Source organism: Cystoisospora suis (genome assembly GCF_002600585.1).
Source record: "Cystoisospora suis strain Wien I chromosome Unknown contig_1009, whole genome shotgun sequence".
NCBI lineage: Eukaryota > Apicomplexa > Conoidasida > Eucoccidiorida > Sarcocystidae > Cystoisospora > Cystoisospora suis.
The window spans coordinates 1-12692 of NW_027153810.1; the positions used below are offsets into that span (position 1 = coordinate 1).

General features: G+C 55.8%; 3 protein-coding genes across 3 annotated transcripts in view; 2 read left to right on the forward strand and 1 right to left on the reverse strand.

The window, feature by feature from the left end:
- Positions 1–1496: 1496 nt before the first annotated feature.
- CSUI_002359 (uncharacterized protein) lies at positions 1497–2756 on the forward strand. The gene is made up of 2 exons (XM_068062561.1): positions 1497–1758; positions 1948–2756. Exons 1-2 carry the CDS (start codon positions 1648–1650, stop codon positions 2269–2271), a joined length of 435 nt encoding a protein of 144 aa, XP_067925461.1. The 5' UTR covers positions 1497–1647; the 3' UTR covers positions 2272–2756.
- Positions 2469–7142, reverse strand: CSUI_002360 (alpha-amylase amy3; the record flags this gene model as incomplete). The annotated part of the gene is made up of 9 exons (XM_068062562.1): positions 6778–7142; positions 5882–6409; positions 5254–5482; positions 5004–5153; positions 4631–4840; positions 3509–3601; positions 3094–3179; positions 2900–2974; positions 2469–2634 (listed from the first exon to the last, which is right to left on the reverse strand). Exons 1-9 carry the CDS (start codon positions 6882–6884, stop codon positions 2469–2471), a joined length of 1644 nt encoding a protein of 547 aa, XP_067925462.1. The 5' UTR covers positions 6885–7142.
- Positions 7143–11829: 4687 nt separating this feature from the next.
- Positions 11830–12692, forward strand: part of CSUI_002361 (microneme protein) — a gene marked incomplete at its 5' end in the record, with an annotated part of 2579 nt that continues 1716 nt past the window's right edge. Inside the window, one exon of the mRNA XM_068062563.1 lies at positions 11830–12529. Coding sequence (XP_067925463.1) covers positions 11830–12529 — 700 coding nt within the window. The remainder of the gene's footprint in view (positions 12530–12692) is intronic.

The window sequence follows — 12692 nt, forward strand, 5'->3', positions numbered from 1 at the left end:
CAATTTCCCACTTTTTTGACATAGAACACACCTCACACGGTGAAGGCACATGGTACACATATCACCCGCCTTACATGTTACACAACTTGACACGTCCTGGACCTGACACGTCGGTCCCTGTTCATGCAACTGCATTCCGATACTGGTTTCTTCATGTCAGTGGCCTCATCCCACTGACGTATCCTTTTCGTGTCATTCCAGCAGCGGAGCAACTTAGCACGAGCAATAATCTCGTCGCTATCGCTGCCTAGTCTTCGCTGCTACACTGAAACTTAGGCGACTGGAAAGGGACTCACGGTACTAAGTCACTTATGCTATATTGCGCGACCAAATTCGAGACCACTAGTCCCCTTTGGTCAGTAATCATAATGAGGTTTGGGCAGTGTCAGTCACTGTATTATACTTTGTCTGTCCGGGGGCACTATGGTGTGTCACTGGATGCAGGGGGGCATACACATAAGAATGTGCCTAGAGCACAATGTGAGCAGAGTGTATCGTAGGGGGAAATCCGGAAGTTACCATAAACCTCTAGGAGGAGTGGAGTCTGAAGGAAGTCACTGTCAGTCCCGAAAAGTCAAGTCGAGAGGGACTACAGTCAAGAAGACTAAGAAAAAACAGCCACGTTAAAGAGAAGTAAAACCAGCGAAAAGCGGTAAGACGCACCAAGAGGAAGAACGATTAAGAGAACTTAGGACTTCACGGGAAACAAAGATTGCCTTCGTCAAAACAGCGGGCAGCCAATTCTCACACCGAAGACACTGTCGATGAGAAGGCCTTTGAAAAACGCATCAGAGTGCTGTCAAATGGGTGAGTCCGAGAAATAGAGGACAGCGGGTAGACCACAGCAGAATCCTGCTGCTTCTTATGCTTGAACGCCGATGCCGATGTGGCAGAGAGTATTTGCCCCGGAGGGCTGAGCCAAGTTGCAGAGTAAAAGCCTTCAAACAAGAAGTGCTCCGACCCTGTTACTCAATCCGGGGAGGGAGAAAAGTGTAGCAGACGGCGACGCAAGCAGCTGTGGCGAAGTCCTTCAAACCAAAAAGCCCAGGCTTCGGCATTCCCAAATATCCCGAACTAGGCGTACACGGCGACCCGACGCACCGCAACCAGTACGCCGCTACTAGGTGTTGAGTGCGGATGACGCCGAAGCGGAAGAGAATGAATCTAAAACCACTCAAGTAACTCGGCTACATTTGATGCGGCTCAAATCCTGCGTAGTTCCAAACGCTCCCCGCACAAATCTTAGGCCAGTGCATTGTTGGCGACGTGGGCGTCCTCTAGTCTTTGGTGGGGTATCTGGTCATGCCACGGCGCGGCCACGATGACTTGCGGCTAACGACTGCCCTCACAGAAGCTCCGGAGTGCAGCTGACGCTACAACTGGCGCTTGCAGCAACGACGGCTTGTGCCGAGAGGAGCCGAGACCGGTGTAAGACTCTAGTAGACGAAAGATGCCAAGAGAAAGCGCAGCACTGGGTCACCCGGAGTCGACATGCGCCGGCATGCAGCCCTCGTGGGGAAACCTTCTAGCAGCGAGAATGACGGAATTTCTAGCCTTCATTGTCGCCATGACTGTTATTTTCTTCTGAACCTGCTTTGTCCGTTGTGCGGTCGCCCGCGAAACCGGAGTAGCCTTATCTCGAGAAACATGGGTCACGGGGAAAGATTCGGGTCTCCAGCCGTTGCACATGGGGGAGAGGAAGCCAACCCAGCCTTGACAGACAACCTCACGAAGAAGGTTACTGGACTCAAAGCGAAAGTAAGATGGGCGTCATATTGTACGCTGCCCGGAACGGTCAGGAGCTTAGCGGAGGGCTCCTGCTCCGCGGAGGCACCCACGACCCTCCACCCGGCAACCGGCGAACAACAGCTCTCGTAGCGAAATGGATAAAGCAGACCTACGTAAACGCGGATCTGCTTCTTCCGTCGCCTGCTGTCTTTTTTCCAGGTCGCCGAACTAGCAAACTCAGTGGCGGGACCCTGGGGAGAGGAAGAGGTTGATGTGGCTATGCTAGACTCAGCGGCATCGAAGGACAACACGGAAGCTAGCAAATGTGTAATGCTGCTCGATGACGTGAAAAACATGTTTATGGCAGAGATAAAGTCGATGGAGCAAGACTTCAAGCTTCAGGTCAACATGCAGAAGAGCGAAAACCTCAGGTTCAAACAGCTGTTAGCTGACGTCAAATCGGAGAAGACCTCAATACACCAGCAGTTGCTGTTTTTCCAACGCCGAGTTGAGAAGTTGGAAACCGAGATTGGCCAGGATTGAAGATAAAAAAATGGTCCACGCGCAGCCTTGTGCTCGAGCTGGACCGGTGCTGCGGTTCCTGCTTGGCTCAGCTGCAGTCCTGAGAGTCCAGTCCTCCGGAGTCGGAGCCTAGAGGAGGATGACTCAGCAGGCTAGCACCCGGTAACACACCGTTCTGTACTTCATGTCAGGCGCCTCTTGAAGAGCCTGGGCGCGCGTCACCGTGTCCACACGCAGAAATTTGTTCCGCATGTGGCGATAGTCCAACCGTGTCCGTCCGGAGACCAGTCTCTATAACCTATCTTCATTGCAGCCGTGGCGTTCTCTGGTCGGCAATCTCGGGATCGTGGAGCGAGGTAAGCCGCATAGAGTCCCGGTTCGGTCCTGAACGTTGGCGTGCCGCAGATACCGAGGGCAAGTTTGAAACGTGTTACCAAACTGCCTGCACGACGGTTCGGAGCTCTCAACCTCAACCCTCGGTTACGGGCCGAAAAAACTCAGTCACGATCGCGCAACCAGTTGCGGTACCCTTCTGTCTCTGTGACGCGAAGAGCAGTACCCACACAGCCAGGGAAGCCGGCGAGCCCGGTGCTCCTAGATTAGTGAATAACGGCGAGTGACTGCTAAGTACTCAGCCGACGAATCTGACCTTGCCATGTAGACTCCGCTGGTGCTGTGGATGCCCATTGCAATCCTGACGTCGCAGAGTTCCTGGAGTTTTTGCCTGCACAAGCCAAGCCCGAGACGTTTAAGTAATTTTTCTTTGCAGCTGAATGCTGCCAGACTTCTCAAGGTGCTGTCGTGGATTGCTAGCAGTTTTTGAACAGGAGCTGCCTCGTTTACCTGCAATAAGGTCCGTAGTCAGAGAAATAGTTCCAGTAGATACACGGGACTCCGGGATGGGTCAATATGAACGTGTATCCCTGCAACTGCGCACGAGACAGGCGAGTCCGGAAAGAAGCACGCGAGTTTGTGGCTCGACTGGATGGATGGTGTTGAGGTGGTTCAACGCAATTGTTCTGTCAGGGTGGCTACACAGTGTGTAGAGCGCCTGTGTCCCCCTGGGCGAATCTTCAGCGTGCCCTGGCGTCCCGGGACGTTTTTCTTTGTTACTGTTTCACGGGGACGCGGCCTCCTGGGGAGGCACACATACTAACAGGCAGCAGTAGCTTCTAGGGGCAGCGAAACAACGCTGCTTCCCATTGACCGCTGTCGTCTGTGGCAGTCCAGTTTGGAGACTGCGAGATGCCTTGCTTACCACAGCGTCCAGGTTCCCGCCTCCAAATGTGCTGCAGTAGTCGAGGTGATCGGTGTCGTGATTTTCTATGAAAGTAACGGCGAGCTGCGGCTCCTGAAGCACGCAGACACCGTAACGCAGCTTCTTTACACCAAGACCGGATATAGAACGGACCCGGGGTGTGTACGTAAGGTTTCTGGTGGCCCCCGGGCGTGCTTTGGCAAAGGATATCTTTGAAAGGTGTGTGCTCTGCTGCAGCCAGACCGTTGGGCCCCGGCGGCAGAACACGTGCAGTTGTCGTCTTCCCTTCCACAGGCACTTGCATGTAGTTGACCACAGGTCGGCCAGCTGCGTGGACCGATCTACAAACAGTTCTGGTTCAGGATTTGGTGTAGACGTCCAAGAGCCCTCCTGTGGCTAGAAACTGTACTACGTGAGGCCTCACGCCGCAGGTGTGCAGACTTTCCCTGGGGCCGTCTCGTACACAGCAAGACTGACCACCTGAAGCATCTCTAAACCTCTAACCACGCAGCGATGCTCTTTTGGCCCGTGCCTCTCAGCCGCGGGGTTGTCAACAAGCGCAGGCTCGCCTGTCTGAGAACGTCAGCACTCATCCGTTGTTGTACCTCCCCGATGAAAAGGGCACAACGCGATCCTTTCGCTACACGGACGGCCACCAGGTACAGATGAGTTGTCCGCGGACAAACGACGCAAAGGAGTCTCAGTGGAGGTCCGGGCGTGACCGGCAGGCTGGACGGCCGCATACTTGAGCCTCGTCCCTCCCACTGTTCAATCGGATACGTCGCGATTTGGCCGTCCCGAGGGCTGCCCTTTTTCAGGATTATAGTCGCCCACGAGGGGGTGCTGCCGACGTAACTACTTGCACACTATTGCAGCTGCATCGCCCCCACAGAAATTCACCTGCACGCGACTTTCGCATATGCTGGTGTACCCCAGGTACCCGCCTGCCTGGTTCGGTCTCCGAGCCAAAGCGAGCCACTGCACAACGGCCAACACAGTTCTTGTGTCTGCAGACAGACTAGAACAACCCATTCAAATTCCGTCGCCTGTTCTCCCTGACGTACCACCCAGCATGGTGCTTGGATAAACTAAGTTTCTCGACTGGATGGAGTATTCCCTTACCACGCCAACGAGACCATTGATATTTCCAGACGCGTTCAGCTCCCTGAAGTCCTGGGACTCCACGCATCTCTTGAGTACGTAATACAAAGCGAAGTCGAAAGCGGCCAGCGCACCTTGCCCAGCTCTGACGTAGTTCACGAGATTCTCAGTGCACCCGTCCCAGTATTCGCCGACAGCGAAGGGCCTGTCCACGCTGTCGATATACTGTTTCTGCGGTCCGGAGTGTTGTGAGGGACACACACAAGCTCGCATTTTGTGTGCAGGACAGGCAGATTCAGTTATCACCGCAGCTGGCAACTTGTTCTGGTCCGGGTGTCCCCACGTTGGTCTGCGAACCAGCCCAGCGCGCTAACAGCTTTGCCGTGTCACATACCTGGAAACTAGCTCCGTACCCTCCAGCCATGTCAAGGCGCACAGCTGTATAACCAACCTCATGCACCAGCCAGTTCAGCCACGCCTTGATGTCCTTCTGAACCTGCCTGTTCGTGTGATCGATGTCCGGAGCGCAGTCCACCAGAGTACCCTAAAAGCGCCCATTGGGAAATAAACAATGTTTACCAAAATGCTGGTGGTGACTCCGGTGTCACGGCTCCAGTTTGAAGGCACCACAATGCTTCGCTCACTGTGTCGAAGCTTCCTTCGCCCTTATAACCTTGAAGATTGTTGCACACGACAGCCCACGGCCCCCAGGAGGGGTCCTCGAAGACGGTCCAATGACCGTTGCGATCTTGCCTTGTGGCACAGCGGTGGTTAGCCACCACGTCGACGCAACATGACAAACGAAACGCGGCTGCCGTTCGTATCAGGTCTTTAAGGTCCTCGGCGCTGCCGTATTTGCTCTGTAGATTGTACCTGCACGGACGTCAATGGCGACTGTAAGCGGCTGTGACCATGAAAACAACCATTTCTACTTCGGAGTGAAGTGCCATCGAGGGAGGGCAGAAGCCATCAATCGATTGGTAAGCGGATTCGTGTTGCAATGGTGTCACAACGGGTTGAGAGTGACAGGATCTCAAAGCGGCTGTGCCCTTCATCAAAGTGTCCACAAGTGGCAGTAGCTGAAGTGGATACCTAAACTTACTCATACACTCATGCCAAGCAGATTAGCTTATAGTACTGCAGAGGTAGCACCGGATACACAGCTTTTTGCACCCTTGCGAGCATATCCCTCACGAGTCTTGTTGGAGTGTGTGGATCCCGTATGCGAAGGCGGTTCTTTCACGACCACGAGAGAGTCAGCTGGCTCATTACCATCTGGTTGGCATGTATCCCTCCCAGGAGACACTCTCGGTTGGCGGCGGCAACCAGATAATGGTAGCGCCTAGCCTCTTGATGTCTCCAAGTTTGCTCTTAACCACATTGTACCACCCATTCTCGTTCCGAGCAGAGACCCAGTTGAACCCCTGAAGGAGAATATGTGAGACTCCGTCGTTCAGTCTCGGGACTCGAAGCATATCCACTGCGCGCGCCTCCAAGGGCTCGGAAAGAAGGCCTTCAATCGGGGACGACGTGATGGAGGCAGCGAACAAAGAAGCGAACCTTCTCGCATTTTCATCTCCTACACTGCATGGGAGACTGCAGCCCACTGGGGGCAGGTTGCACCACGCGGACACCTGGTAGAGATAACTCTGGTGAGAGGAGACTGTGTCGTCAACGAAGGACGCGACGCCGGCTGTGATTGCGGGGACGAATGCTATTGGAATTCCGTCTTTGTAGATCCGGTAGTACCGGATAGGAGTTCCTCCGTGGTCTGCTGGTGACTTCCAAGATATGGTGATGCTGCGTACAGTGCGAAGGGACGACGAGGTTGGCAGTCTTTGAGGCTGCTTGTGGCTCGTGCTAGGATCGGGTGCACGGGCTTAAACAGATACTATAAGATCTTCCACACTCCGACTGTACGACAGAGGGTCTCCCTTCCCAATCGTGCAGGCGCCTAGCCAGCCGGCAGGAATCCTCCGTGAGGACAACTCTTTGAAACAGAAGAGAGGGTAACGCCAACATCGGTGCCGGGCCTGATGACGGCTGCAGGGTCCTCCCGTCCACTTGTCGCTAACGCGTAGATTAGTCAACAGCTCTCGGGCACCGAAGAGAAGGGGCGACTACCCGCACTTCAGCCCAGCATGCACCCACTTCGGCACTGCATTTACCTGTTTTCGGCATGTTTCAAGCAAACAAGCTCGCTAGGGGCTGAGGGTTTTCCCGGTTCTCCCGTCCGAACTCTGATCTTGTCACTGGGGGGACCTTCTTGCTTCATTTCATTGAAAGCGGTCACTCGGAAATCGTAGCTTGTCAGGCCCACTAAAGAGCTATCCAGGTACTCCCGTATATGTGGCCCTAGGGTTGCTACAAGCTCACGATCTCTGAGGCAAGCAGGACAGCCTTGGGCGACAGATGAGTTGACGAGGAGGTGACTTGTCCTGAGACCGTTGTTAGCCTTTGTCACAGCTCTCGGAACGAGCGAAGAAGAATGGTTTGCTAGCACCAGGCGTGAAGGTCTGCGAAGAGCCTCTGGCACTGGCCGGACAGGAGTCAGGCGCGCCAGACGGGACAAGACGGATGCTACAGGCTTAGTTGGACCGAAGCACCGGGCTGTCATTACGCGTCACCCCTTCGAAAGCGTTTTCATGACAGCGAGCAACAGAAATAAGAAGCCCGGTACCTGTATACATTGTAACCCGCGACATCACTCGTCGCCGGTGCAGGAGGGTTCCAGGAGATTTTGGCGAAGGAATTGCCGACTCCGACGAGTCTGACCAGCGCAGGCTTTTGCGGTGGATCGGAGAGCGGATGAATGATCCCGTTGAACAGGAGGTAACGACCTTCGGTTCCTATCCAGTAGTGACTTCCACCAGGGGCTCTGTCCCAGCGTGTGGAGTGACCTGCGCAGCGGCACCACGTTCACCGCACGGCTGCAAAGCACTTCCAGGTGTTCTTGGGAGAGCCGTCACACAGGAAAAGATACGCTCAGCGAAGGTCCGCTCGGCGCACCTGGAGTCTCAGGGCTCTAAGGTATGCCGTAGACGCGTAAAGAACCCCCAGCGGGTGCTGGACACTACTCGTTGGACATGGAGTACGGTCGCCATAGGCTGGTACGACTGCGAAATCGGATGCCTCTTCGAAGTGCCAAGCCTCTTCACCATGCACAACTAGCTCGGGCGCAAATTGCTGCGCTGTCATACATAGGAGAGTTCTACGCGTTTTTTTCGGCAGTCACGCAGCATGGCACAAGTACGCGGCACCCGGTATGCTTCAAGGGAACCAGCGCAAGTGGCAGAGACACATCAAGTTAACTGCCCTCCGCCAAGGTTCCCGTTGGCTGAACACACTTGCTGAGTCGAGGCCCTGCCACCAGTATCGTTCGCCAGCGAGTTCCGGGCGAATGCGACTGTCCAAGGCGCGCAGTCCTTTCCCTTGCCTGGTGGCTTGCCCAAAACAGGGTTCTTTCGGTAACTGAGTTTCTCCGTTCCTAAATGTGCAACCGGGGGCACTTGCTGTCCCGAGGTTGCACACCGGTTGATCATGCCACCTCTCCGGGCTAGAGCTTCCGTCGGCGCAGACCCGCCGCCAGCACCGGTTGTCCGTTCAGCACAGCATCTCACCGTCATTGACCAAGAACTCAGCTTGAAACTGTGGCAAGCATAACTTCCACAGCCTGCTTCCTGTCGCAGCCGCAGCTTGCTTTTGATCTGGGGGCACCAGCGCCCACTCGGTCTTCTGGCTCCCCGCGGCCGTCGCTGGTACTGGACTCATTCTCTCCCCTGGCGGCACGGTCCATGTTCCGCCAACCTTCCGATAGTGCACGTGGGGACAGCTCCAGCCTAGTTGGCAGAGGAGAAGCAGAATTCAAAGAACTAGCTTACTGCCGCACAGTGCGAGCAGCCCAAAACAGACGGGCCCAGCAGCGACTCAGGTGGGGTCTGTGTTTTGTGCATGTTGCTGCTGGTGACTGCTTACCAGCTACGAAGACAGTAGAAGCAACAGCCAGCGCCAGTCCGGGCCTCGCGTTAGCGCACACCCGTTTACGCACCCCCCTAGTGAATTTCGCCAACCAAGAAGACACAGGTGGACTTCCGTGCGAGGAGCTTGGAAGAAGCTGCTTACCAGTTAGGTACAGCAGCACAATACCATTCTGCGGAGCTTTTACTGACTGGGAAGACTCTTGAGTCGCCAGGCTTTGGATCAGAAACGAGCACTCCCTTGTCAGCGAAAAGCTCACGGCGGTTTTGAATGTCCGTCGGCTGGCGGTCGCTCTCCGGAAGATCTCAGCTCTCGATGTGATGCACCTTGTAGGGAGATTTTGGGAGCAAGCTCCTGGACACGATGCTGACGGCGATTCTCTGGCTGACACGTCTGCAGCCGCCTGTCGTCCGTGCGTGCGCAGGCTCTCATCCTTCTCCAACAGCCTGTTGTGGGGGTCTTCGTCGTTTGGGCAGCCGACCCCGGTACCAGTTAGGTGACTGTTCCCAGCCTGCACGGCAGTCGGCGCTGCCAGTCCCACTGCAAACGGAGCCTGTTGGGCTGGCGTGGGACAGACCGGTTTGCCCTCCCCGACTTGGCCGTCTGACACTGATCTGAGGACAGCACTAGCAAGCGTCTCACTTGCAGGGCGGGTGAGGGGTTCTTCTCCTTGACCCGCCGAACAGACCTGGGATGCAAGCCGCCCTCCACCGGTTCTTCTCTTCCGCGCCGACCGTTTCAAAGCGCGCGCGGAAGGTGCGCCAGAGCCTTGCAAGGCCGTTACGGACTCCTTTTTACGGGAGGGGCCTGATTTTACTCCAGAGTCGAAAGGGATTCTGGAGTCGCCGGCTCTCTTTTCGGGAGATGCAGCTTTAGTTGAGAGCGGTCCCCTACCGCCATCTTGATGAGTTTGAGTACCCAGGGGAGAGTCGCAAGCTGTGTCGGGGGGCTCAGGGGCCAGCAGCAGACCTAGGGCCTCCATCCTGTGACAGAACCCGGTCTCTCGAGTCCGTCGTTCGCCCGTCACAGCCGTGCACGCAGTGCAGCTTCGAGAGGTGGTCACACACTCCGTGAGCGCTGCGACAAGGTCCACTGACGCTTGGCTCTGTCGAACGCTCCTTCTCCCACTGAAGGGAGGTCGCAACATGGAGGTGGTTAGCTTCACATCGCAGCGCGCTTGGAGGGGCTGCGATTCGGCAAAGAGTGGTTACAGTTGCGGTCTCCGCGCCATACCCCAGAACACTTAAGCGACTAGGCCGAACCCCCAGGAAACCAATTTTCTGGGGTCGTTCCTGCCAACGACGTGGCTGGGACTGGTTTTTGTGGGGTCTCAAACTGGGGCTGGATGGCTGCATGGCTGGGGCCGGGATACTGGCGGCACTGTCTCATCTGCTTCTATCCCTCAGTTGAGCGCAGGAGGCCACGAACTTAGGAGGCCGCGCCATCCATAAGCGGTTTCAGTTTGAAGTCGCCGGCCTCAGAATTGTCTGTTCGTGGGAGTAAGCTACCTCGAGTCGTACTCTCTCTGTCAGCTAGGTGGTCCTGGTCCTTCTCCATGTTTCCTCCAGGGTATCCCTAAGGTATTAGGGAACTTGATCGGTAGCTGAAGAACCAGTTGGGGCCGAAACACGATTTGCACTGATTCTCCTCACACGGGAAGCGTGTTTTACGGATGCGTCCCGACAGGGCCGGGGACTTCCCTACTGGGACATTCGAAACGAACACCTGCCTGCGTATGCTGGCAGGTAGTGACTCCTGCAAGTACGTAAGTACCACGAATTCCGGGAGCCGAGTGGCTTCCCAGCCGGTGTGTCGGCCAGTCGGTTGCGACCGTGCACGCGGACCTGAGAAGAACCTTCGAACTCACCCTTCTTTGCTGGAAAGGGTGGGGCATAGCGACGAGGGAGGATGGAGACCTCGTGTGAGCCGCCGAAGGCAGTTTGGCGCCGCACACCCCCAGCCGGGACACAAACACGACTGACGCGAGTGATCCAGCAAGCGAACCTGCAAATGCCTGGTGCATACCCAGTCAGTACGACAGGAGGCGCAGCGCACAGTACCTTGGTACACGGGTCTCGAAAACTGTCGGTAGCTTCCAGTGACGCCAGCCAGCAAGCTGGTGCACTATTTGCTTCTCCACTGCTTACGAGAAACCCCCCAACTGTACTGCAGCTGGCCGCTAAAGTCCCAGGTGCTCTTTTTCCTTGTCTGCTTCGTAGAGGCGGGGGGAAGTTGGCACATAGTCGGTGACGTTGGGGGGCCTTAGACTCATAACTGCAACAGAACACATTGACATTTTCCCACCCAGCGCACGCCCAAAAAGCCAAGCGGCATACAGAATGGAGAACCGAACCAGGCACGGAACGTTTGCGGTTGTAGAAACAGGCGGCTACTCAAAACCCTTGCCATGGGAAGGCACCCCGGCCTGTCCGAGGACGTTCGGCCTCGTTTAGGTGATTATCTACTTGGTTTGGAAGTGTGACCCACGAATCGCATGGGAGTCCGGTACAAAAAGTGGAGCACGTTCCAACCTTACCCGGTTTAAGCATATAGTAGGACAAGCACACAGTTGAGAAGAAGCGTCACTATTCCTACTCTGATGAATCCACTTCTTTTGTAGAGAACTGTCTGAGCAACAGTGATTGTAGCTTCGGCAGTTTCGAGGACAACCAGCAGCGCACACTAGCCGTGCTTGTTGGCACCGTCCAAGGGGTCTTTTTTGCCCAAAAACAGCTATGACATTCCTCTTGGACGCACAATAACCACAGCCAGCCTCGAGATAGGCGTGTCGGGCTCACCTTGCACCGAGGCCGTTTGAGCGTCCTGCTCGTTGCCCTCCTGCGCTGACTGCGGGGACCGGTAGACCTGACGGCCGGAGAGACACTTAGGTGCGCCTGTCTCCCCGACCGCTAACTGGTAGGCCACTCTCCCTCAACTCCAAAGTTATGACCCAGCGGAAGGCGACGCGAATCATATAATCCTTTTTTATTTGAGGGGGAAGCGCAGAGGGCGATCCCCAAGTTCCGTGCGACGGAGACCGACTCTGGCACCTTGGCCACAGTGGAGAGGGGATAACTCGGTTCAAGATGCTGATACTCGCGGCGCTCCCAGTGGCGCTGCTGCTTATCTTGTGAGTCCTAGTGAGGAGCAGTGTACAGGTGCGATCCGGTTTCATCAGCATCTGAACGGGCTGCTGGCGGTACCACGCTGTTCCTGTGTGTCCTTGGTGTCTTGCTCGCAGGGAAACCGCCACTGGGCATCCAGGGTACGTGCCCTGTTTCCGGCTTGAGACAGACTATTTTGGTTATAACGTGGAAAAGATCTTTTCGGGACCGCCGACTGAGTCTGCCAGGCGCTGCCAAGAGGCTTGCCAGAGGAGCGCAAGCTGCTTCCACTGGACCTACGTCGGCGAGAGAAAAGAGTGCTATTTGAAGAACGAGAAGGCCCTGAACGGCGCAGTGAGAAATATCTTAGCCGTCTCCGGCCCCAAAACATGTCCGGCACTCGGAGGATGCTACGAAACGAACGCGGACTACTACGGCTACGATGTCCTCAAAATTGAGGACGGCTCCGTGGGGGATGCGCAGCAATGCCAGAGCCTCTGTGCGGAGAACAACCAGTGCTACTTCTGGACGTTCATTCCTTCGAAGCGCAACTGTTACTTGAAGGCTTATGGCGCCACGCAAGGGCGCGTTTCACACAGCGAAGCAGTCTCCGGCCCCAAATACTGCGCGCCAGGTGGCTTACCCTGCCATGAGGTAGACGTGGATTACTATGGCTATGATATCAAGAAGGTTGAGGACGGTTCCGTCAGCTCCTTCGCGGAATGCCAGAGCATCTGTCACTCTTTGATGGATTGCAAGCATTGGACTTGGATTTCCGAGTCGAAGAACTGTTACCTGAAGAGCGAGTACGCGACCCTGGGCCGCATCTACGCACCCGGTGCTATCAGCGGCCCCCGGACCTGCCCAGGAACGGGCATGCCACCTCATTTCCTTCCACAGTTTCCTCCTCATTTTCCTCATCCCCCTCCACACCATCCACCTCATTTTCCTCCACACCATCCACCTCCACACCATCCACCTCATTTACCTCCACACGGTCC

Excerpts from the sequence above, each read along its gene's own strand:
- CSUI_002359 (XM_068062561.1), top strand. The coding sequence starts at position 1,648 with ATGGGTCACGGGGAAAGATTCGGGTCTCCAGCCGTTGCACATGGGGGA. Across the intron at positions 1,759-1,947 it reads TTACTGGACTCAAAGCGAAA|GTCGCCGAACTAGCAAACTC; the intron begins GTAAGATGGGCG and ends TCTTTTTTCCAG.